At 43.9% G+C, this 26,854-nt stretch overlaps 1 protein-coding gene across 2 annotated transcripts in view; it reads right to left on the bottom strand.

Moving 5' to 3' along the window:
• Positions 1 to 26,854, bottom strand: part of VIT (vitrin) — a 99,264-nt gene that overhangs the window by 43,916 nt on the left and 28,494 nt on the right. For both annotated transcript variants that reach the window (XM_036931640.2, XM_036931639.2), the window contains exons 4-6: positions 14,636 to 14,792; positions 8,730 to 8,863; positions 4,075 to 4,152 (exon numbers count right to left, since the gene is read on the bottom strand). In XM_036931640.2, the coding sequence (XP_036787535.1) occupies positions 4,075 to 4,152; positions 8,730 to 8,863; positions 14,636 to 14,792 (369 nt within the window). The remainder of the gene's footprint in view (positions 1 to 4,074; positions 4,153 to 8,729; positions 8,864 to 14,635; positions 14,793 to 26,854) is intronic.

A 26,854-nucleotide genomic window follows, 5' to 3' on the forward strand; every position in this document is an offset into this window, starting at 1 on the left:
GAGCCTCCCTGCACCTGGCTCCTCATTAGGATTACAGTGGAGGTGTTAAAATGCAGGTTCCAGGGCCCTAATCACTCAGAGATTTGATTCACTGGGTCTGGGGTGGAAATCTGATTTGAGAAGCACAGCCAACCAGGCCGGATTCCTGGCTCCAGCCCGCGTGAGCCTGCCTGGCCGCTAAAGGCTTTTGAGCCTGGCTCCCTTTGCTGACGTGGGGATGGTTAGACCTTCTTGGCAGGAATGTTGTGGCCTGCACAGTGCTTGGTTCATGGTAGGCATTTGACAAACGGCAGGAGCTGACATTTATCATTGTGTTATGCCTCCCCCTCCCGCAGTGAAAAACAGTGCTTTCAGCAGGTGTCAGATGTGAGGTGATGGGAAGGACACTGAAGCCTGGTTGGCAACAATGCCTGGAGGTCAGAGTGATGGGGGAGAATTTGGCCCTTCTCACTGCTAACTCATTACTTGCCTCAGGGTTATAGATGAGGACAGGAAATCTAATATTCATTGATCATCTACTATGCCCCAGACACTATGCAGGCCTCTTGGACATAAGCATTCACATTTGACATTAATCACGCTCCTGGAAGTTGATCCAAGTATTCCCATTTTTAAGTTAAGGAATATATTTTCTGAGAGCCCAGTAATGTGGTTCATGTCACACAGATAATAGGTAGCAGAGCCAGGATTTGGACCCACATTTATTTGATTCCGAAGTTCATACTTTCTTCCTCAAAAGGGGAACAAAGTGGAACACAAGTCACGGGTAGCCTCAAGGTTCCTGAGTTGGTTCCCATGGGAGGGTGGCCTGAGCGCTCTCTAGAGTTCTGGTGGAAGCCGGATGGCGGCAGGGGGTGGCCTCGGTGGGCGCAGGCATAAGGGCAGGAGCTTCCGGGGAAGGCGAACTTACTGCCATAAACTTGGGCTTGATTTAGTTGCAGACTGAGGGGCTGCAGGGGTTTTCCTGACACTGTTGCTCAGCAGCCTTTAATATAAAGAGTTACCTCCCCTTCTCTTGCTGCAGTGCCAGTCCTGTGCCTTCCCAGTTTTTGAAGAAACTCTACAAACCAACATGTCCTTGTTTTTACTTAGCTCAGAGTAGCTTGAGGCTCTAGCCAAAATGACAGCTGCCTGCCTAATGGATGCTAAGGGCCTGGGGAAGCAGCATTTAAATCTCAGGAATGTCAGTCCTCAGCATGAGATGCACAAGGCAAATCAAGATGCTTTCTATTTCCTGAGTGAGATACTTTTCCGAGGAAGAAGGGTGTTACTCTTTGGGGGTCATCCTACCCTGATATACCTGTTCACTCACATTCTTGGGGAGATTAGGAAGCCTTTTGTAGAGGCTTGCTTAGGCCTGAACAACTGGTGGCCCTCACAGCTCCACCTTCTGCTCCCCGCCCAAATTCTGCAGGGATTTTATCACTTAAAGGAAAGTAGCAACAAAGGGGGCCACCCTTTCATTGTTCTCACTGGAATTTTTTGTTGAATCGGTGAAAACTTACTCCTTGATGGGATTATAACTTTAAGGGGAGGTTCCTCTATCCTGAAGCTGGGTAAGACCCCAAGCATCCCTTTGAGGTTGCAATCCTTAGAGTTTAGCTCAGGGTCTGGTCCATAAAAGGTGCTCAGTACGTGGTCATTGAGTGAGTGAAAGAATGAACTTAATTTTTCAGACTCTGACAACAATGGGTGATCTTATAATAGGAGGCTGATTGTAAGGCCTGGTGAGAGTGTCATTGAAAGGTGAGGTGTTTTGGTAGAGAGGACAAGTGACATCAGCAATGAGTAAGTTATGGCCTTTGCTAATTTTTAATTAGCAACAAAGTGTGGGAAAGGTGCCCTGGCTCACCCATGCTCCTCCTGGATGTCAGTGAGTCAGGCCTACGGGACAGGTGCTTGCTGGAGGTGGCAGCGGTGAGCCGGGCCGTGTGCTGGGGGTACGTAGTGACGCTTTAGAAGTGAGCTCTGCTGTGCGGGACCTAGAAACCAAGTGGGTTTTATATTCTACATTGGCTGGAGTTTCTCGCCCCTGCCCTCTCCTCTGGCCTTACCTGCTCTGAGGGGATGCAGTCGGAGTGTGAGTGCTGTATGAGCCAGTGAGAATCGTGCCATTGGGCAAAGTGCTAAACCTCTGCAGAGTCAGCTTCCTTCTCTGGAAACAGGTGGGTTCTCTGCCTCAGTGTCTGTGTGGAGCACAGGGTGTGGCGCAGAGAAAACCCTCGGTGACTGATGGCTGCAGGCCCAGCAGGTTGTATGGGGCTCTACCTGCTGTCCAGATTCCGGCTAAGGCCCAAAGCTGGAGCCAGAAGGCCCAGGCCCTCTCCGCCCCCTTCTAAAAGGGCAGAGGTGCCCTGAACTGCCCACGGGGGCCGTTCCCGTAGAACCTGCACAATCCCCAACCCCACCTGGCCCAGGCTGCTTAGCAGAAGGAAAGGAGAGTAGGGGGTGAGTAGCCACCTTTCGGGAGAGCGGTGTGTAGGATGAAAGGATATTCCTTCTCGTCCTTCATGCTTTGTCCTCCCCAAGCCAAAAGAAGGGGCCTCACAAGAATCTCTCCTCCTGATTGCAGGGGCCTGCAGGGGGGCAGCTGGGCCTCTCGCTCCCCTGACCCACGGTGCCCCCAGGCCCACCAGGCACCCTGCAGGAGTGGGGCTGGCAGAGACAATCTGGGGGAGTCTCCTGGGAGTCCAGAGGTACTCTCCCTCCCTGGGTCACCTACTCAGATCACCGCCAACTGCCAGCCTAGAGGAGACAACTGAGAGGCCAGGACACCCTCCCTCCACCACCGGGTCAGTCCCTTAGGGAGATGTCTGTCCCTCTCCCTCCCCCTGCTCCCACATGGCTAGATGATAGGCTATATCTCAGGAACAGTCCACGAGGCACCACCATCTGCTACCAGCCTGAGGGTGTGGGGTGGGGAGCATTTGTATTTTTGCAATAAAAAAAACAAAACAGGTCTAGATTGCTGGAATAATTAAGAAAGTCAGTAAAAATATAGTTGGAGCAGTAGCTGTGGGAAAAAATGAGAAATAGTCTGTATTTGTATACCAAGGTCCTCAAACCAGGACTCTTCATATGCACTGCTATTAGCATGAGAAAATTCAAGATAATGGTGTAGAGAGGAGTTTCTGAAGCCAGACTGTCTGGGTTTGATTCTTAGCTCTGCTATTTAATAGCTGTGTGGCAAAGAGCAAGTTACTAAACTTCTCTGTGTTGCATTTTCCTTAAACTGTAAATGAGGGCTAAGGATAGTACATACCCACGGTATTGTTAGGGTGATTAAGTTCAATAATCAGGTAAAGCTCATGGAGCAGAGCCTGGCACACAGCAAATGCTCAAAAAATGCTAGCTTTTATTGCTATTTTTAAACCAGGTTCACCTTAAGTATGTGAGCAAAATCAGGTAAGCCCCTCAAGTTTCTGGAAGCAATGCAAAATTCCATTATAAAGCAGCTCACAGCTTCTTTTTGTGTAGGAAATCAAAGTACCCTGAAGACAAGCATGCACAGCACAGTTCTGGCTTTAACACAGAAGCCTTTTAGAAAAAGGCATTTTCCTGGTCTGAGAGCTACCTGTACTCCCTTTGTGGTCCCCACGCAGCTGGGGTGGCACAACTCAGTGTATCTTTGGCCTGGGCGATTCAGATTAGCTGTTGGCTGTTATCACATAAACCACACCATCCTCTTTGCTTCCCTTCAGTTCACCCTAAGTAGAGACAGCCTTTGCCCTTCCAGCTGCCAGGGAACGTTTCCAGACAGAATGTCATGTCATCTTCTAATGCAACAGAACAATAATATTCAAGGCAACAGTCATTCTGAGTTAAAATGATGGAAACACAGAGATAATCTTGGAAATGCAAAAACCAAAACTAAAAAATAAAACCTCACTCTTCAGCCCCAGCCATCTGATCCCATTGAGTTATGTGCCCGTGTTCCTGGCATTTGTTAAAATATTGCTGGGCTCAGTGAAGCGTGACCAGTTAAGAAGTTAATTTCTACACTATCTCCTAAAACACAATATTGTGTGTTTAAGGACCCAAAAGATTTCGATGAAATCACACATGAACACTTGCCTGCCTTGGCAGCCGGGCTTTTAGATGATGAATATGTAAGAGCTGATGGGTAGGTTACACCCTTTTGGGGTTTACCTTCTGCAAAAAAAAGAAGGAAAAAAAGATTTACTTCTTTAGCCAGAGGTTTTAGATGGTTCTGTTCTGATAAGTTAATTCCCTCCCTCCAGTACATCTCTCATGTTCAATAAAATCAGAGTCCCCCAAGCTGAATTGTTGATTACAATGAGAAAGTCAAGTGACATTTTGTTTTCCTGTGTGGCCTGTGTTTTATTAATATTAGAAGAGAAGCAATAAAATCTCTGACTCGGATTTAATGTTAGCAACCCTTATTTTGCCCATGAAGATGTGACATGTAAGCTGAGGTTTTCATATATGTGCCTTTGAATGTTTCATTAACTCAGCAGATGAATTCAAAACACCCCCATGCTCTCCTTCTGGATGTTGGAGGGTTCTGGTCCCAGGCTGGCCCTGCATAAATGGCTGCCTCTCACTTTCACGGACCCTGTGGGATCCATTTGAATTCCATGGCACTAGAGAAACCTGAAAGTAGGTAAATATAGATCAGCCTGGAAAATAACCATTTGTTGCCCACCCAGGGAAAAGTTTAGATGCCAGCCTAGGAGAAGGAATGTTAATATGTTACAGGGAAACCATGTAGGCATAAAAAAGAAAAATAATCAGGTGATTGGGGCTGGGTAAGCAAGTACCAAGCCTGTTATGACTGAAAATCAACTGAAAGGCTACTGCCTGTGAAGCCTTCCTCTGCCAGTAGTTGATCCTTGAAATTCCACCGTAGGAGCTTTGTTTCACAATGAAATTGGAGAGAGTCACTGGAATGTAGAAGCCCCTAGAAGGCAGGTAGTTTGTCTCACTTGGTAACTGTTGAGTCCCCAGTACCTAGAGCAGTGTCTGCCATATAGTAGATGCTCAATAAATATTTATTAAGTAAGGTAATATCCTTAGATCTCTGTTAAAATTCAAATACCCTTGGGAAGGGTCTCACCTATTATCTAATATTTACACTTGATAATGAAAGCATTTTAACTCTCAACTTGAAGGAATATTTTTATAGGATGAGCTTAGGGAGGAGACAGCAAACAGTGTCCAATGGACAGCCTAAGGGTAGAACAGAACCTAGAGCAAGATTTTGCCAAAGGTGCTATTGGCACAAGGGACTCTAGTCATAAAACAGACAGAGCAACAGGGTCTCAGGAAGGCCCTGGGATTGGGGAATAAGAGGACCTAGCTTTCTGTTTCTATTTTGCCAATGATTGACTGCCTCAATCTCTGAGACTCATTTTTCTCAGTTAGAAAACATGGACTATGATTTGGCCAATTTACTACACAAAGTTATAGGGATCTAATCGAAAAACATTAAAATGTTTTAGAACTAGATATCACCATAAAGATGCAAAACATTTATTCTGCTATAGCCTATAAATGTCACTCAAGGTGGGGATGAGGCAAAATGTTTGGGTTTACTTGAATTACTTCATCTCACTAAAGTCACCTGGGAGCAGAGCTTGGCATTTCCAGGTCCCCCACCCTTGTCTGGGCCTCTCCAAATAGACAATGACTGAGGTTACTTCAACCCAAGGAGGGCCCCTTGGCTGTGGGTCTCACTTCATCAACAGAAACACCGACTCCCTCTATTAGCTATTATTCTCGCATCTAAAATCTGAAGGTTCTTTCTTATTCTATTCATAAGGAAAAGGAGCATGAGCTCAGTTTTCTGAAATGTGGATCAAAGAATAAATGGGCGGGATTAGGAGGCTCCTCTCTGAACTTCCCCATCTCTGGACTGTCCAAAGATCCAAAGTTCATGCTGACCTAAAATGCATGTCACCCCCTCCCCTCCACCCTGCCAGCCTGCCAAAGTGAATTAATTAAAGGAGCATAGCAGCATGTGAAAATTAGAAATAAAAGCCTAGAGAAAGGTCATGGATGCATCTAAACCTTCAGAGGAGGATCCTGATGTGATCCAGCTAACTGCTGGCTGTGAGCCTCTGCATAAAGGGGAGTGTGCCTTGGCCTCTAGTCAGTTATTACCCTTATGCCGCAGTGTGCTCCCCTAACTCATGCATTCGAGAGAGACTCCTAGCCACCGCAGAGCACAAATGTTTATTATCATTGGCAAAAAGTGTTTTCGGTAAATGTCACTAGGTGGACTGAAGGGACATGGGAGTTGAGATTTATAGGGAATCATCTCAGCAGATTGATTTTCATTTAAAAACCCAAAACTTCTGTACTCTCATGGAATTAATTTTCTTTTAAACCTCTGTTGGGATTCTTGGATTGCAGGCTAAGCATTTAAGATTGCAACACTATTATTTAGCCAGGAGCTGCTTTGTAAACACCTGTGTGGAGATTATATTTCTCTCTATGCTTGACAAATTTATATTCTAGATATTAACATTTTCATATGGCCCCTATTCTGAATTCTTTTACCTAGGCAGACCTCACAGTACTGTGGTTGATGACTTTCCACTATCTGACATAGAAACCAGTTTAATTTGAACCCTAGGTATGCAGAATTCCACAGGCCATAGGCTATTGATCAAGTTGAGAAGAATCCTAAAAAGTCTGGTTGTAGTTCTGTTAAAACTCCAATCAATGGAGGATAGTAGGGATTGGGGCATAGGATGCCAAATAGACTGGAAGACCTATTATATTATGAGACATTTTCCTCTCTTTTTTGCTTCAGTTGGTCTTCAATATGTGGTTCCTTCTTGAGAGTTGATCACTCCTAATCTTGTTGGGATGCCAGGAAGGTTTGCAAGAATCTAGTTTAAGATCATATGAAGCATCTTTGGAGAAAAATGGGAGATTCAAAGCCCCGAGTAGAGTAAATATAGGTAAGGAAAGAACATTGTGTTGTGCTCAAACACTAATGAGGACATGTCAAGAGTTTGAAGGGCTCCCACTGACCAAACTTGGAAAATGTGAGTAATTGAAAGAGTAAATGATGATAATGGATCATATTGTATTTTTAAAAACAATCCATGAGTCTATAGTGGTAAAAGGGGGGAAAAGCCTTACTTTTTATAAAAATACTAGCCAGCAAATGTGGGAGAAATGACAGAATTATAACAATCATAATTTTGCAATTTCTAAAGTAATTCTTGCTATACAAAGACCATCAATGCATGTTAAAACCACTGAGTGGAATTTGTTGGGGAACAAGTTATTCATACGGTTTAAAATTGTCACTCTACAGCTTTTGTATTAATTACAAGGAATCGTTACCACGGAGAGATATCATAAGGTATCCAAAAAATCCAGTTTAGAATCACCCAACAATTGGATAGACTGAGATTATGTGTCTCCTGATAGGACCATTGTGATATACACAGTGGATATGCTATGATAGTACCTCTTTAGTATCCTTACCAAAATACTTAGCCTGAATCTATTTGTGAGGAAATAGTTGGACATGTTTGTGGCCCAGGTTGTGGGATGTAGTACTAGACAACTAGCTGGGATTTCAAAATGTCATTGTCATTCATGACCAGAAAAGGTACTGTAGTGGTAAATAGTTTTAGGCTAAATGATACTAAATAGGTATGACAACTAAATGCAATGGATGATATTTGATTGGACTGTGGATAAAAAAACAGAGAAGAAGGAGAAGAAAAAGAAGAAGGAGAAATTACTATGAAGAATATTTTAGGGTAATTGGATATAATTGAATAAGAATAATTTATTAGATAATGTTATTATATCAATGTTAATTTTTTAGGTGTGGTATTGATATTGTGGTTGTTTAGAAAACATTCTTGTTCTTAGGAGATGTATGCTGGAGTACTGAGGGATCAAGTGTCCTGATGCCTGTAGCTTATTTTCACACGGTTCAGAACAAAATACAGATAGATGGTAGGGAGGTAGACAGATACAGCAAATGTAGCAAAATATTACCAGCTGGTGTATCTAGGTGGAAGGAATATGGGTAGTCATCAAACTATTTACAATTTTCTGTAAATTAAAAAATTTTCAGAATGAAAGGTTAGGATGGGTAAATTCACAGAAATAGAAAGAAGGGAGAGGGCGGGTCATGATAATACAAAGATACTTGATGACCTTTTCATTGTGAAATCCTACTAGTTATTAGCTCACCAACATTACCTCTTTGGAAGAGGGGAAAAAAGACTCAAAATGATTATCTAAAAAATCCTATGCAGCTACATAGGGAGAATGGACTGACTATGGAAGTAATTAACTAAATAAAAACAAATCTCAGGTGAAACTGTAGAACTGTGCTACATTTACCAGAAATCTCTGGGAATAAGGTTCTAGATATGAGGCACATTTGGCCCAACTAAAGAGTTGGTTGAAAAACCCAAATTATTAAATGCAATTCCCCTAATTAAAAGTGTGATTGGACCTGCAGATAGCTACAGTGAGTTGAAAATGAGCAATTGAAGCCTTTTAGTAGTTCCAGACTTTGTAGTGGTTTATCACTGTAATTATAATTCATTATTTCATTATAATCATCCAAATCATCCTAATCATCCAAAGAACTAATGCTTTAGATTTTTATGAAATAAGTTGAGCCATAAACTAAAACCAACAGCATGTTGAAAAGAGCACATTTCCACTGTGGGGTCACTTCACCCAAGTGCCCGTGCAGGGCAGCCTTTCTCCAAGCGTGTGCATACCTGAGACGACAAAGGATTCTCTCCACCGTGGTAGGGATAATGATTGGACGCCGTTGGAATAACTCCCTTTATAGCCAGACTGTCCAGCCACTTTCCGAACGAGTATTTTCCCTCCTGAATTATCAAGCACGCCACTATGAAGAAGAAAGCAAAAATTTTTTTGAAGAAAGAACAAAAATATTTATTGATACAATCAATAGACTATCAAACCAGGCTCCTTCTTCATTTAGAGAGATGAAAGCAGTGAGATTAAGACAAGGTTTTCCTTCCACAGTGAGATATCACCTCACACCAGTTAGGATGGGCAGTATCGAAAAGACTAAGAACAAGAAATGCTGGCGAGGATGTGGAGAAAGGGGAGCCCTCCTACACTGCTGGTGGGAATGTAAGCTAGTTCAACCATTGTAGAAAGCAATATGGAGGTTCCTCAAAAAGCTAAAAATAGAAATACCATTTGACCCGGGAATCCCACTCCTAGGAATTACTCAAAGAATATAATTTCTCAGATTCAAAAAGACATATGCACTCTACATGGATGGTGCTGGAGGATATTATGCTGAGTGAAATAAGCCAGACAGAAAAAGAGAAGTATCAAATGATTTCCCTCATTTGTGGAGTATAACAATGAAATAAAACTGAAGGAACAAAACAGCAACAGACACTCAGACTTCAAGTAGGGACTAGCAGTTACCAAAGGGGAGGGGTGGGAGAGGGCGGGTGGGGAGGTGGGGAGAAGGGGATTGAGGGGTATTATGATTGGCACACATGGTGTGTGTGGGGGGTCATGGGGAAGACAGTGTAGCACAGAGAAGGCAAATAGTGACTCTGTGGCATCTTACTACACTGATGGACAGGGACTACAATGGGATATGGGGGGGGGACATGATAATATGGGTGAGTGTAATAACCACATTGTTTTTTCATGTGAAACCTTCATAAGAGCGTATATAAATAATACCTTAATAAAAAAAAAAAAAGAAGGTTCTCCTTGACCTGCCTCCCACCCTCCAGGAGGGGCGCTTCCATCCCGCGGCCTGGCAGCTGACCTCCCAGGCTGAATGGCCACCTCTCTCCCATCACAGGGTCTGATTGTTCTGTTTGCCGGGAATCTCTCTTTGCCACCGTGCCTCAAGTTTCTTTTCCTTGGTTTCCTCATTCCCACCAGTTCTTTTAAATAAAACTTCTTTTCTAACAGTTTCCAATTTGGTTTTGTGACATCACAGAATAACTCCAGTTATTTCAAAAGGTGACATGACATTTTTAAAAGCAAGTTATTCCGTTACTTTTGGCCCAGGGAAGGAATGCATGCAGCTAAATTACATTCATTAGAAAGAGTTCCTGAAAGACTGGACATTGTTTCTTTAATTTCTAGGATTTTGAAGGTTTTAGATCCTGATTTGACAGCACCTGACTTACCTACCTTTTTGGTTCGATGTGAAGCAGGGGCTCCATTCTGGCTCCTGAAAACCACTTTCACATTGTTCTTTTCTTGCCCCAGAGCCTAAAATTGCTCCTCTGGGTATCTGCAATTTTACGGCACAGGGGAGCTAAAAAAGTGCTTAGATTTGTCTCATGAACACCTTTCCTTCCCTCCATTTGCCATTTCCTGCCCTCCTGCCTTTGTGGTGAGTCACAACTTTCAACATTTCAATTTCCAGTGACCCAGAAGGGAAGAAAGTAATAGTAAAAACTGACATGTAAAGCACTTAACTGTTTTACAATCATTCCCACATACCGTTTCTTCTTGGGTTCTCCCAGCAAACCTATGATGTGTGGAGGGAATGCTGTTTCCATTTCCTAGAAACAGGCTTAGCCGGGTGGACTGACTCGAGACTTTGTAACTAGTATATTGCAAAGCAGGGCTTTAAACCCAGTTCTACCTGACCTGGAATCCTGGGCTTGTCCCACTGGTCAGAGTTGCCTCTCAGGGTACAAAAAAAGCACAAGACTCCAGCTCCTCTTGGCGGCCCTGCCCTGTCTCTGCTGGGGAGCTCTGAGAGTCCGTGACCTCGTTTCTTCCTGCTGTAGTGGGGTTGGTCTTGGCTCCCCTGGCAGACTGCACGATTCCCACTCACAGGTCTCTGTTCACGCTGCATTTAGCTCTGGAAAACCTGGTTCCACTCCTGCCTGACATGCCTTGTGTCGCCCAGTGCCCCATATCTCCCTTCCAAAAAATGTTCTTTTTTGGGGGGCAGGTACCAAATTTCTTAATTTGAGGGAATGGTACAAATGAAGACTTAAGTAGATGTTTGGGGACAACTTATTAAGGTAAAGGAACCCCAACATCCCTTGGCGGCCAGGGAAGTTCCACAGAGACTAATGTGACTGGACTACACCCCTTCCTAACAACACCCAAAAATCTTTTCTCACAACTGAGACTCTGATTTTATTTGGTTTTGTGCTATTTCCTACACATTTCTTGAGTTAATTTTTGTCTCCCACCTAGACTGGAAATATTCTTATGAAAAAGGCAATGTTTTGTGCTCCTGCAGAGGGAAGCCTGTCCGTGGGGTGTGGGTACCAGCTATACTGGCTTGCGAAAGCCAATGGCTAAGTTCTCAGGATTTTGCCCACTGATTCTTGCACTGCCACTCACAGTGAAGGATGGGGCCTGTGCTGAAGGGCCCGGGGAGGGCCCAGGGTGTTCTCCAGCTGACTGGGCTGCTCATGTTCTTCGTGAAGATTAGGCAAGACTGAAAACCCAGGCTGTGGGAATCGTACAGATGCAGAACTGTTGTGCCTCATCTTGTGGGGGGACTTAATTTGAGGGTGTGGATATTCACAGACATTCTAGATGAGGGGCACCCTGGGGAGGCCAGTGGTCTGTAAACTACAGGAGGTGACAGCAGTCCACAGCTGTGGGGTAGGGATAACTGAGGAGGGGGTGAGCCTGAAGGAGCCTGTGCTTCCACTCATGAAGCAGATGGGGGCTCAGAGCCAGGGTAATTTTGAGGACTTACGCACATGTGACATCATTTGTACCCTCGCTCAGAGGCAGGCACTTCCTATGTATTCTCCAAAAGAGCAAAACCAATTCTACTTCTTTGCATTCTTCAGATGCTCTGCATGATGCCGATCAGGGCCTTCAGGTTCCCTGCCCCCCACCCCCGACCCTGGGACGAGGGACTGAGAGAAACTGAGGGTCAGCTTCTTGGTTGGGAGAAAAGGGACTGCCCACCATGAGATGTGGTTTTGAATGGCTGCCATTCTCAGGGTGGGTAACCAGTCAGAAACCAGTCAGTCAGAAACCAGTGTGAAGTGTCCTCTGCTTGGAAATGGCCTCTTCATTGCCCCATCTCAGAGAAATCTGCCCTCTCCCCAGTACTTGGTACCATTTTACATACAGAGGTTAGTTCTGGACAACACTGAGCCAAAATATGATGCCTCAGATATGTGCATTATCCCTTTGGTTGGAAAGAATCAAGAGATTCACTCAAAACAGGACATCTGATTACGATATGCTATATGAACATTAAACCCTCTAAGCTAAATCTGAATTTCTAAACCAAAGTATGCTCTCTGCAGTTCTTACGGGGGGTTGGGGGTCTGGGGGTGGGGGTGGAACTCCGACAGGACAATGACAGGAGGCCCCTCATGTACTTTCTACGCATGTTCTCTGTCTTAAATCCTGCCTTCTGAAAACGGACTTGTTCTGTTTGTGAAAAATGAAACAGTATCCAAAATCCCTCTCTCCTTCCCCTCAGGACCTCTATTGTCCTTCCCACGGACCGTGACATTTCCTTCCAAGTAGAGGTTCCCGCCGCATCAGGCACTGGTCCAGGAGCTACAATGGCTCTTGGTTGCTCAAGAGCAAACCTTGTTTTGGAAACATTCAAGTTCTTCTCCTGTGTCCCTCTCCCCTCATCTGTGTTCTTCCCAGTCAGCTCCTACGCTCCAGCCCAAACACTGGGTCCTAGTCCTGGTCCTTGTCAATGTCCTTATTTTCTACTCACAGGCGTGCCTATCCATCATAAGGCCTTTCTCAGCTCTTACTGCTTGAAAGTTTACATCCCCCTCACATCCTCACTTGTACATTAAGCGGTGCTGGGACCCCCCTGTTCTCATGCACATGTATCACCTTGTCTTTGGGCTAAAAGGCAGGGGACACAAGTTCTAATCTTAGATGTGCAACTAACAAGCAATTTAATTAACCCCTATTTCTCAGTTCCTCTTCCAATCAGTGGAAATGCTAACAGCATCATTTTGGGTTTATATGATGTTAGGCGAGAATCACTGTGTAAGGGATTACTGTCACGATGACATCTTTCATGAGGTCAAATTAATTTGAGCAGCTCTGTCCTACATAGGAAACATAGGAAGGCAAGAGACAGCCAGAAAATGCCAGAGGGAGCAAGTGTCAACCCTATCAGGTCACAGCTGGAAAAATACAGGCAACCTGAAAACAGGTCTAGCTTCTGCAGCAAATGTCAGTGACTCCACAGACACAGACTGGAGGGTGCTGGTGGTCATGGTCTACGGGCATGCACATGTGTGTGTAAGGATGTTTGTGAGCATGCACAAGTGGACAAGCACGTGTGGAGGCATACACATGTGTGCAAGCCCATGCACACACCCATGTATATAGATTTGTATACCTTTTCCCTCTTTGCATGAAATTGACTTTAGAGACAAGCAAAATATTTTTTTTCCATAGCCTGGAGTTAAGAACCAGCATTTGGGGTCATTTTTCTTTAATATTCCGTTACTTATCCTTAAATAGCCTTCGTAGTTCTGCCCCCTTTGAAAAATCAGTTAGCTCGACATCCCTCTGTGGGTGGAGGGCGGGGAGGAAAGGAGTATAGCCAACAAAATCTGCTAGTAATTCTTAAATCTTGTTGGACACACAGCTTTTTTCTTACTGTTCCCCAAATTTCAGAGAAGCTACTAACTAGACACCTTAAGAGGGAATGAATTTTGTATCTTTTCTCTCTGGGAAACACCAGTGATTGATCAACTGACCCACATGCAGATAAAAAAAAGGAAAAAGATGCCAGAAGCCTGAATAACTCAGAAACTTCCTCTAGTATCTGGTAGCCGAGCAGTGACTCAGGGGCCACGTCTCAAGGCAGTGCTGGGTGGTGGTTCGGAGTGTGGGTGCTGGGCTTAGGTCTGAGTCCCCGCCCTGATACAGTGCGGCTTTGGAGAGGCTGCTCATACCAGAACGTGGTATCTGGGGGCTTCATGTTTAAGATGTGAATAATAGTGGTGAATACTGCTTAAGGGGATGGTGAGGATTCAATTAGGTAACATAGGGGAGGTGCGTGGTACACACACCTTGGCTTTATTGTCAGAGATACTAAGTAAACACACATTTCCCTGTGTTTTGACTCCAAGCCTCAGCAAAAGAGGCACAAGGACTGTGTGAAGGTCACTCTCCTGATATAGGCAGTGACTTAGTCCAAGGTAAGTCATGCCTTCTGTCCCCCTTTCTGGATCCCAAGCTCACAGCTGACCAAGCAGGGCCACCTGTCACCCTTCTCCTCACTTTTCCTGTTCCATTTGTTTCTAGGCCATCAGCACAGCTGTGACATTTCACCTCCAAACTTCTGGGCCTTCCTTAGTCACATACCTGTTATTTCCTTGCGTAGCACATAGAGGTTAGAAAAAAAATGCTTTACATCATCAAGAACTTGTTTTTCTTGTCATGAACATGAAGGAGTAGAATCCTCCTCCCCTCCAAATAAGGTGTAAAGAGAAGTCAGCCCTCCTTTCCACAGAGTGCTGCGAGAGGCGACCCAGGACCGCGCTCGGCTTCTGCATAAGCCCATGGGATAAAGTTGCCAGATGAAATACAGGATGCTCAGTTAAATGCCTGCATTTTTGCTTGCCAAATCAGGAAACCCTGCACTGGGGGCTCCCTGCTCACACCCTGCTTGCTGGTTATTAAGTAGCTTAGAGTTACCCACCTGTGAACCGCAGCGCCACACACGCTGGAGTAGGAAGCATAGACGTCCGTGCCATAAACATGGTATCTGGGGTCTTGACATCCTGCTGGACATTTCACAACGAACTCAGGATTGATTATCTTTCCAGCTTTGACATCACAGTTGATCTGAGGCACAGCTGGGAATGCAAAATGAGGTCAAAATTACACCTTGTGGTATCAGCTAATAATATATGTGGTGACTCTGTTAGGTCATAACTGTCCATTTACTTAATCTCTAAAAGCCAGATCCTGGGCTGACCCTGGATCCCCTCCATATAATCAAAGCAAAGATGTAATGAGGACATCCCTCAGACCAACAGTACAACAATGACCATCCATTGCATCTCACCTGCCAAGAACAAAAATAAAAGGCTCATTCCTGTGCTTACTCAGAAAATCAATTCATTGAAGAAGAGAACTCTGGGAAAAGACCCACCTCCAGTGGCCAGAAAAGTCATCGTGAGTCCACGGCCGGTCGGCACTGGCCCTTCAGGTGCTCTGGAGCCAGCCCGGGAAAAGAGGAGACTCTCAGACAACATCACAGGAGGAAGAGAAGGTGTTGGAGGAAGGGCCCGTGAGGGGGCGTGAGCATTGCGGTGGGGTAGGCCGGACAAGGTTGGCCCCCTGCAGCAGGGAGGGGATGCTGGAGCCTGGGCGTGGGTAGGGGTGGGCCCTGTGAGGCAGGCTTGAGGGCTTGTGTTCTGTGCAGGAGGCGAGATACAGTGGAAGGGTTTCAGACAAGGGAGATAGATAACAGATACCATCTTTTTTTTTGTCTTAGTCCTAGATGATGGCTCCTAGACTCAGGGCCAAGGTGGCAGTGATCTCTTCTCATCAGCCTTCACCCTTGGTGGAAAGCTAGGAACTTCCCTGCTGAGCATCCAGGGGAGGCTCATTCATTCCTTCCTCCCTCTTTTCTGGCTTTGTTCCTGCCATTGCCAGGCTAGCTCTGTCCAGTCGGCGAGTCTTATGGAGCTGGAAAACAATTTCCCCCAAAACTCCTCAAGGAGAACGTCTCCTAGATGATACTCTGCAGGTGCCACTGGAGCTGAGAATGTATTCTATTCTGGGCCCTGCTCTTCCGAAGGGACTTGGAAACATGCACACAGTTCAGAGAGTATGCAGGCTCACGAGGTGTTGGGAGACCACCAGACAGGAGGGCAGGCTGGCAGAAAGAGGTTGTTTGGCTGTAAGAAGGTGAGAATTTGGAGGCAAGTGATAGTTGTCTTCGTAAGACTGTGTGATTTGACACCAGAGAAGACAGAACTAGGACAAAAGGGGAGACTTTTTATAGAGGCAAATTTTGCTAAGCAGTTTCCAGTAACTGAAGTTCACTTTTGAAGTAATGAGTTACCTCATGAAGCAGTGAATGAGCCGGGAGTACATAAGCAGGAAGTGACCAGGGAAGAGGGGATTTCTACATTGGGTGGGAGGTAGAAACAAAGCCCCACCCGTGCCGAGTCTGTGGTTACATGCAGGGACTCAGGATCCCTGCCAGGCCACCCACCCTCTAACTGGGTTACTGAGATGGTCTCAGGGTTGTTAATGGCTTCCAGCTGTAGCCAACACGCACACTCTTTTTTGTTTAACCCTTATGTACCAGAGTTGCATTTCCTCCAGGCTGGAGAGAGAACTTCCTGCTCTTTCCCTAAACACCCTCCCAGATAATCTGCCACTCAGGGTCAGGCCAGCATGGAAGTCCTCTTGGGAGCCCGGGGGCTGAGTCTGATCTCAGGCTAGAACAATTTGTGGTCTACATTAAGAAGTGGAGCACTGTGCTTAGAACAGTCTGTGGTTCGCTTCTGCGCGCCACAGGTTGTTGCCTCCTCTCCAGAGCTGTTTTCTTTTCATCTTTCATTCATTTAAACCCTGATACTCAAGGCTGCATTTACTCTTTTGAGACTTACAGAGTATATTTTTGAAAAGCAATTTGGGGGCTGAGGGTGCCAGTGTGCAGTCTGTCTCTAAATTAGTTGTTTGGACTGGGGTGTAACTGAATGTGTCCAGCTCTCCTCCCTTCTGCAGGTTACTCCCCCATTCCCAAGTGCATCTCCTCCCTTAGATATAAAGAAAATGAACCCATTCCTTCTTGGTTCTTAGCTATTTGAAATAGGAGGTGACAAGACGAGGGACTGGGATTCAATTTGGATGTGACTTTGGCAACCTGAGGTTTTGGATCTCCTGGCAGCCAACCCCATCTTCTGGAATTAAGTAAATGAGGCTGTATCTAGAAGCTTATTGAATGAGTATTTATAATGACCAAACCTACTGAAAGACTTCACGGTCCCCACAGCACACGCAGTAGACTTTTCCATGAAATAGTTGGTTTAAAAGGCAAAGGAGAAAAATGTCACATGGGAATATTTTGTTTCCTGCTAATCAATTTCCCCCCATTTGTTTTTTTGTTTGTACTTTTGTCTTCCTTTTACAAAGGCCTGGGAAATACTTTAAATAAGATCTGCTTGATCTGCACCCAATCTGATTAGCAAAATTGGTGAACTGACTTGTCCTGCAGCAGGGAAAAATGAAATCAAGCATATATGCTCATGAGCTTTGGAGAACCAGGGTGCAATGTAAAGTGTGGCTAAAGGTCAAGTATCTGTTAAATTGTATTGCAAATTAAACTGGAGAGAGTGAGCTAATTGAATATTTCAGAGTAATTGCCAAAATCACTGGAAAGTATAATGTCTTAAGTCCAGCTGAGAAGGCACGGCCATTTGCATCTTTTCAGCAGCTCTCCTTTGAGGAGATGGGAACCATGTTTACTTTTTTTTTTTACAGTGTTTTCCCAGTTATTTGTGAAGTAGTCTGCTTTCTTGTGACCTTCCAAGATTTTTCATCCATCCATTTAAGGCCCAAATGAAATTCTTTATTTTTTCATTTCCTCTGAATACTTTTGAACAATTGAATCTTACAGTTAAGATTTTCCTTTTTTCTTTCTTTCTCTTTTGTTTTTTAGGTTCATTTTTTGTATCTTCTTTCCTCCTCTCTGGGTTTTATCTCCAAAGTACAGAAATAAGACTTCCTTAAGAAGACAAGTCAAAATTCAAGTAGCTCAAGAGTTATCATTCTCAGGTCTAAAGGTAGAAGGAAGACATTGGGCAAAAGTCCAAACTGAGAGTTGGCCGGGAATGCTGCATCCCCACTATTAGCCTCAGGTTACTCCCAGGAGCATTTGGAGAAAGGAAGAGGAGTGCCTCTCCCATTCCTCCCCCAGTGGACAGTCACTGGTAGCAGTGAGCAAATCCTGGGCTAAAGTCACAGGGTGGAGCAGCCCAGAAGCGTTTACAAGGAACCTTTGCACAGAGACCTGTCCCCTAGCCATCGGCCCTGCTTCTCCCTCATGTGGTTCTGTAAGGTTACCTTGCCTCCTAAGGGCCACCATCTCTTTCATGGCAGACCTCCCATTAGAGCATCTCAGACTCTGCCAAGGATTTCATCCCAGAGGCCTTTGGCACCAGCCACAGGGAAAAGAGAACCACTCGCCACCCAGATGGTCACACCTAATAGATAACCTTTAGGTGCTGCTCACTGAGGTCATGTGTTTGCTGTGTCCATCACCAGAGTTGTTCCTGGGCAAAACTAGTACTATCTGAGCCACTGTTTTCATGCAACATTGGAATCTTAGAGGCAGAACTGCACATTTTCGGCTGTGGGTTGGGTTTCCTGTCAGACCTAATAACAGTGATTATTGGGTGATGTCATATACAAAAGCTGATGACATAGCAGAACAAATCAAACTGTATGCTCTACTTATTTTTCATTCATCTTTCCAGTGATCCTGGGCAAGCCGCATTGCTTCTGGAAAACAAATTTACTAATCAATTAGAGAAGGCTATTTATTGTAAGCCTGCCTCCTGGCTATTTACGAGGAAGAATTATTTATACTTACGCATGAACAGTTTTGATCTGAAACTTGATTTTGTTGGACTGTGGTATTCAACTAGAGTAAAATCCTCTTTTTAAGATAATTATTTAAAAGATGTTAATTTAATAAAATAAAAATGACCATTAAATAAAATTTGAAGATGGATGCTTCTTTTTCCTTGATCCTGATACCCAGTGGCCAGATCCTTCTTTTGGAGCTCTTTTGCAAAGCATTCTTTTCCATTTTCCTTAGTCTTTGACTATGTTGAATCTTTTGTCAAAAACTATCAATACCTTTTGGCTGCCTCGAGGAAACATTCCAAAATCCTCAAGACTTATCCACAGTCCCTTCCATGGAACTTTTCTGGCTTGTCAGTACTGCCCCTTATGGTACTTTTCAAGTCACCTTACGAAGTGGCTTTATCATGTCTCACCCCTGGAAGGCTTTTTCCTTTTATCTGCTTAAATGCTACTATTTTTCAAGGCTCCTATTTCAGTTATATCTTCACTCATCTACTAGAATATACATTCCATGTGGGTAAGGATTTTTGTCTATTTGGTTCACTGCTGATCCACAGAATGTCTGCTGCATGAGTGAGTGAATGAAACCAATCCATTAGCAAATCCTTTTAGTCTTATTTCTACCAATCTCCACCTTGGTCTAAGTCACCTGTCTGGATTATTAACATAATAGCCTCCTAAATTGTCTTCTTCGTTCATGTTGCTCATTCATTGCCTCAATGTCCTCTCTTTAGTGTGATATAAAAAATGTGATCATATTTCATCACTTTTGGGCTTAAAACATTCATTGCCTTCCTATTGCCCTTAGGGTAATGTCCAAGCTCCTTAAGATGGTCTACAAAGCCCTTAGGAATTTGGTTCTTGTTCCCCTCTCTGCTTAATATCCTACCACGGTTACTTGGCTAATGAGAAGGTTCCAGGCAGCAAAGGCCTAGAAGAAGAATCTTCCAGGCAGAAAGGAGAACCAGGGCAAAACCCTGATTTCAGAAAGGGTTTGGTGCTTTGAAGAACACAGAGAAGGCCTAGAGACGGTGAGGGGGAGAGTGGTCTGTAATGAGGTGAGAGGTCAGCGGGCATCAGATCAAATTTCTTGACAAGCCTTCTTGGGATGGACAGAGCTTCCATGGGCTAGTGTGTGGACTGAGCTGAAGGCAAGGAGAGGAGGCTACCTGTAAAATGAGTTTGTTACATGGGAGAGGAGGGGTGCGGCAGGAGATGGTAAGGGAGACTGTGAGGGTGGAGTGAGGGGCTGGTGAGTGAGGATGGTGTACTGCCTGAGGCGACCCTTCTATTGACTCTTGGAAATCTGTAATAAAGACTCCAAAATATGGTAAAATGTCAGATGCAGTAAAGTAGCTAAATCATAGGGCAGAGCGAAACAGGAAGGCCATGGGAACACAGGCACGACTACGCACAGACGAGCATAAGCACATTGCAGATTTTCCAGAAATCATGGGGAGAGCTCCAGATTTTAAAAAAGGTTGTAGAATTTATATTCATACAGGTTTAATCTGACATCTGAGGTGGCCAAGCTAACTGGGATGACATCACTCTAGACAATGAAATTACAGCTTTAGTCCACTGTGGGGCTGGATTTGAACCCAGATATGTGATTTCAATTTCTGTCACACTCTCACCTGAGCCAAGGTTGGCCAAGAAGGTATCCAGCATTGGGGGTTAAAGAAATATTTTCCCTTGGTGCTAAAAGATTTCTCAAGAATAATACATTAAGCAACAGTTGAGGGAAACATAGGGCATGCATTGGAAATTGTTTATAAAGGCAAGCTTAGTGAAAGACACTTGCCTCAACAGATAATTTCAAGCTCAAGTTTTAAGCATTTTGAAAAGTCTATAAAACTTGGTCCTCCTAACCCATGTTTTGCTAGGCCTGAGAAAATGCCTTCATCCATACACCGTGGAAGGACAGTGATTAAGTGTTTGGGTAACAGAGGTTAACTTACCCGTAGCAGCACAGCTTTTGGACAGCTGCAGAAGTCTGTGTCTCTAAAAACAACCTCTTTTTACTTTACAAAGGATTCTAATATACATTTTTTTACTTGACTCTTATACCATTCTGAGAGGCATATTGTCTTCATTTTCCAGAGAGGTAAGTTGATTTGCTCAAGCTCAGGTACCAAGAAAGTGGCAAAGTCAGGACCTGCCCTCAGGCCCTGTGATTCTAAACCCAAAGCTTTGCCAGCTCCGCCTGGTTGCTTCCTCTGTAACTGAAGAGGAGTTAAATTGCTGCTTCCATATTCTAATCCTCAGGGCTTCTCTGAACACTGACAACCAGCAATGGGTGAATGTAGGATATACATTACAAATAGGATGTGTGCGTGTGTGTGTGTGTGTGTGTTTGTGTGTGTACGTACGCACATCTGTGCTTTTATCCCACATACCTACAAGGCAACTCCTCTAGCATATGTTTCCTCACATTGTTTTCCTGTTATTTCTGAAAATTGCCATGGTAGAGTTTACTCCACGAAAAATCTGCCAACACAGAGCATCCACCCCCCTTCTTACCCACACATGAGAAGGAGGGCTAGAAAGTTAATCGTCTCCCTTTTTCATGGTTTGAGAAATGGCACACACACCAGTCCGTGTGGAGACCACACTGGTGTTGGCACCAGGTGTCTAAGAAGCCAGCAAACACTGGGGATTACTTTTAAGTTGCTAAAGCTAACAACATATGAACTTCCTCAAGAAGCTGTGTGAATGTTATACCAAAATCCTGCAAACAGAGCTGGGTATCTCTTTATCAGTGTCCAATGTACTAAATAACCAAGTCCCAGAACAATTACCTCTTCATGCCTGAGGCAGTACCTCTGGGAATCATCAACCTTTCAAGGTTGATTGCAAAAATCTTTCCATGCCTTACAAGGTATTAAGGTTAATTTACTGGAGAGAACTATTTAAATTAAAGGTTGTACATTTCATTCCAAGTTAAGACGATTTCAACAGACTCCAATGTAATGGAAATATTTCAGAATGTAGAGATAGAAAATGACGGTAGACTCCAAAATCTTACAACTACAGACTATTTACTGTTAAAAGAACATAAGGGATGTGAACATTCCCCAGGAATGGGTTGTTTTAATTTGTCTGATTTCTCTCAGACTGTTCAAGTTCAGTTGGACAATATCCACCATATCATAGATAAGTTTTCACAAATGCCTAAGGTGCCTAACTGGTTTTCTTGGTTTCACTGGAGATGGCTGGTAATTACAGATATGCTTTGGTTATGTAACTATACTCCTATTATGTTAATGTGTGTGCGCAATTTAAGTAGTAGCTTAAAACCTATACATGCTGAAGTTACTCTACAAGAAGATACGTCAAAGAAATAATCAATCTTCCCATGTTTTCTTCTGCCTGCTACTTCTATAGCTTTTCTTCTTCCTTCCCAATTACAACCCTTAAATAGAATTCATGCCTCCTATCAAATTTACCGAGTATCATGATTCTTCCAAGTGGTAAAGATACCTCAAGACAAATGCTGGGCATAGAAGCCACAGGCATAAATATGCAAAGAAGTAAAAAGCTAACCTTTTCAAACAATAAGGCTTCTCTCTCACTTACCAACTTTACATTTCCCTGTATGGCCCCGGAAGATGACTGGTTAGCCAGAGACGGGTAAGATTCCTCAAGGGAGGAACAACCTAAGACAGGCACAGTCGCAGGGGGGCCATCAGGTGAGAAATTGGGGATCAACAGAGGTGAGGCTTAGAGCATCACCCCCTCTGTTCTGAGAGAAATCTTCTGAATACGTGGATGTTTTATTGCCCGTGTCTAGCTTGGATTAACACATAGTCTACAGGCACACACCTGATCATCTACATGTGCTCTCTTACAACACTAAGCTATGTTTTCTACCTTTATCTTGTATCTACCTACCAATTCAGCATTTTATTAAAAATAATAATAATAAAGAGAGAAATGTGGTATCCACATATAAATCAAGTATAAAAACCAAATGAGTATTCATATTTGAACTGACTGTTTATAGTTCATAATGCATGAGCAAAACCGAAGGTTTCTGTGATGGCTGCCCTTGTACTGTTCACCATGTAAGAACTTATTCACTATGTAAGAATTTGTTCTCCATGTAAGAACTTGTTTGTTATGCCTCAGAAGATTGGAGACTGACGAAAATTAGGCTTGGGGTGGATTAATGATTGTGCATTGAGCATTGACTCCCCTATACAGAATTTTATTGTTGTTAACAACCATTTGATCAATAAATATGAGAGATGCCCTCACGAAAAAAAAAAAAAAAAGTATACACTTCCAATGGTAAAATAATAAGTAACCGGGATGTAATGAATATAGTCAAGATATTGTAACAGCTTGGTATGGTGATAGCTGGTACCTAGAATTGTCATGTATATAAATGTTGAATCACTATGTTGTACACCTGAAACTAATGTAATGTAATACTGTGTGTCAACTACCCTTCAATAAAAAAATAATTATCTAAAAAAAAAAAGAAAATGACGGTAGAGAATATCTTGCTGTTTTTATCTGGCTGATTGTTATCTTTACATGTTGATTTCCTGCTCAGAAAACTTTCTGATTTCCTGCTCAGAAAACTTTCAGGGGTTGACTTTCAGGTCCCCACCCTCTAAAAATGTCAAAAAACAAAGCTTCTCAAACTGACATCGTCTGGTCCTAACCCACCTTCCAGCTGCATCTCCCATGGCTCCCTGCCACTGAAACCCAACCATACCACCTCCTGTTTCCTGGCCTCATCCTTCACTTTCTCTCCATTATATCTGGGCTTAGTCCACCCAGAAAACCCTCCCATTTACCTCTGCCTGTTAAATTCTACTTATTTTTCATGTCCTATCTGAAATGCTCCTTCATGAAACCAGTATGAACCCAATTGTAGATCCCTGGGAATTCATATATAGCATATACCACAGTTTGCTTTGTTTTATAGTGGTTTCTTATTGTTATTCATTTGTCTGTCCATCCAACCAGCAAATACCCAGTGAGCACTAATTATGTCTTCTTGGTGTGTTTGGCCTAGTTAGAAAGAAAGACTATAAAAAAGGTTCTTATAAATAATGTGCACTAAGGATATAGCAGAGGCAGGGTAGCATGCACAGGAGCCACCTTAACTAGCTTGTGTATGTGTTGACAAGAGAATTGGGACCAGGAAGCCTTTCCTTTGAATAATTTTATTTTACCTTATATAAGATTAGGCGGTCACTGAACTCAGAGACTTTGCAGGGTGGACAGCCAGTAACATGATACATGGAGTTAACCATCATGGTGCTCATGTGCGTAACATTCTCTCACCTGAACCCACTTTAGACTAAAGCCATTGCTTCTGGGGCTCCCTTATATGTAGACAAGATATTGGGGGAGATTTTAGAACTTAAAAGCTTTTCTTCCTCTGAACAGATACTCTTCCAGGCAGGGATTGTTCTAGAATTATTGGTGGGCATAGCTTATGGGGAAATATATAATGTGTTTATTGCAGTGTGTGCTGAAAGCTTCATACCTTGAAGAGGAGGCCTTTTTTGAATGTGGAATATACACATTAAGTTAATCCTTAAAATCCTTAAGGTGTCATGACTGCTTCAGGAGAAGAGTTACATACCTAAACTCTTCAATCATTATTTGTAACCTTCAACAATCAAGACAAATGCCAGCACATTTTGATCATTTGTTAGAAACTGCTTGAGTAGGTTTGTGCTGAATTAATCTACCACTGAGGTGCCCCTGGGTAAGGTCACATCTATGGCTCCAAAATGTATTAGGAAAATGAGTGGCTTGAAAAAGTCACCTCTAAAAATTAACTTGGTAAAACTCTTATTTCAGACAGTATGGTAACCTTTACAATGGACTGTATAGCTGGTTAACTTATTAAGACATTAACTTATACTTATTCTCTTTGTAATTTCCCCCCTTCCTATTTTAAGGAGGTTGTCAGGCTCATGCATTGCTCACCTCTGGAGCTCAAGGTTGCAAGAGAGAAGACAGGGTTGCCTGAAGACAGCTCTTCCTCAAGGTGTTGGGAACTAGTCTCTCAAATCCCGCTTGACTGAGGGGATAGGGCTTGGTCAGTTGGAAGAGGGATGCAGAAGGAATGATCCTCAAGGCTAGGAAGGTGGAAGTGGGTGGGAGGTCCAGGAAGGGAAATACCCCTGTTGCCAGCAATTGGTTTGGGGGAGCATCACCTCCAAATGGTACCTGGTGTGGTGCCTCCTGTGGTGGAGCATGGGGATTGCCCACCTTTGCCAACATCCCACCACTCAGGAAACTGGAGCTTCCCAACTTCCAGAGATACCATGGGCTGGGACACTGAGCAAAGCAAGTGACCTCCCAGAATGTTGTAGGTTATGTAACACTTCCAGAGGCAGGAACAGGGTGAGAGGAAGCCCCTGTAAGGATGGGATTTTAATTTCCCAGCCCTTGGCAATTGGCAGTTTGGAGTCAGACTTGATTTGATTTAGAAGATAAGGCGATGTGATAATCTGAGGGTGGTGGCGTAAAATTGTCACCAATACAGCTGTGTAAGACAGCAGCAAAATATTAGGTGGAATGAAAGGTCGTGTATAGGTGGGAGCAGTAGGGCCATAAGAACTTGTCCCATTTCTTGTTTCATCTTTCTTTTGTAAAACCCCCATATTGGCTTATCTTGAACACCTATCACCTTCTTGGTCCAAAGGACCCTCACGGTAGCTAAGCAATGTCCGTGACGGCTACTAGGGGCCATGGCAGACCAAAGAAATGGGAAGAAGGAAAAGGAGATTAGAATAAGAAGACATAAAAAAAAAAAAGATGAAGTAAGAAGGCAAGAAAGTGACTATAAGCGAAGTAGCAGTCACCCTGTGTGTACACGGCGTAGACACATTGGTCTGGCATATGGTCTCAGGCGAAAGGCAAGGGAAGATACTCAGGCTGGGTTTTCCGTTTCCTGTTTTCCCACATCTCTTCTACTTTATTTCCCCTCTGGTCAGCCTTTGGTCATCCAACCCTCCGATCTGCCTCCAGGCAACAGATACTTCATTCCTAAATCCCAGCTAATTTGGGAGGAGGCATTGGGAAGGTGTCTGGGGTTAAGCCTCACACAGACCCAAGTTTCACATCCGGCTCTGCCAGCTCCTATCCTGTGTCTTGGGCACTAGGTCCTCAAGAGTCAAGAGCAATGTCACATGTATAGGGGTCAGCAAATTGTCCACTGACCCAAACTCTCAAATTACCTCCTTCAGTCCTGAAGGTGGTGAAAATTTTCAGTTTTGAGCAAACGCTAGTGAAAATTGAGGACAGGCTACAGGACAGGTCAGAGGGCACTGAAGAGAATGTGTGATTTCCCATTCCTATCTGTAAGCAGCGCTGGCTGTGGCTGGCTGTGGCTGGCTGTCTAGGCCACCAGTTCCTAAATAGTGCCAGGGATCAGAACCACCTGATGAGCTTGTTCAAACATAGACTGCAGGGTAGAGTTTGCACTGATTTGGGCAGTCTGGAGGGGGCACGGCAGAAGGCCCCAGGCGGTGCTGGTACTGCTGGTCTAGGAACACACTTTGAGAACCACTGACCTAGTCCGTTTTCACGCTGAAACCCAAATGATCTGTTTAAAGCCCTGCTTCTATGATTTCCCTTTTCCACTTAAAACCCTTCAGCAGCTCCCTGTAGGAAATGTTTTGACATATCAGCTATAAAAGCAAAATGATCAAGCTTTCTTTGGTGAAGAGGAAGGAGGCCATTTGCTCCCTGCCTTCTCCTCTTAGGGCGTCTCCTTGAAATATAATAGGCCAATAAAAGGCCCACCATTTGATCTTTACAATGCAAGGTCACTGTCCTGCAATGCTTGGATCCATAAATACATACCTCCAGAAGGAGCTGAGAGGACTCCAGATTCATGAGACAACCACGAGTGTATGCTTTTATCTCTCATGGAGATAAAAGAAGTTTTAATTGTTTTGTCTTCCACTTTGCTGTATAAATTTGTGTGACATTCTGTCTGGAGTTCGTAGACACCTTAGTCCTACCTGTCCATGCCTGGAACTCTGTAATGCACACTCTCAAATAAATTGTGTTCTCCCTCTTCTTTCTTCATAAGTTTGCGCAAAAGGGTGTTTTGTTAGTGGGATTCTTTTACTTCCCTGACACAAACCTAACCATCTTACTCTTCTCTGAGAACCACCCTGCCAGCCTAGGCTGATGCAATGTGATTCTCTCTCCCAGGACCTGGGGAATCAGGACTGAGAGACACTGCTGCAGAGAGAACAGGACAAGGTGAGGCAGACACACAGAGAAGCACAGGTACCAATTCTTGAGGTCTTTCCATCTGGGGATAGTC

Source organism: Manis pentadactyla, chromosome 2 (genome assembly GCF_030020395.1).
Source record: "Manis pentadactyla isolate mManPen7 chromosome 2, mManPen7.hap1, whole genome shotgun sequence".
NCBI lineage: Eukaryota > Metazoa > Chordata > Mammalia > Pholidota > Manidae > Manis > Manis pentadactyla.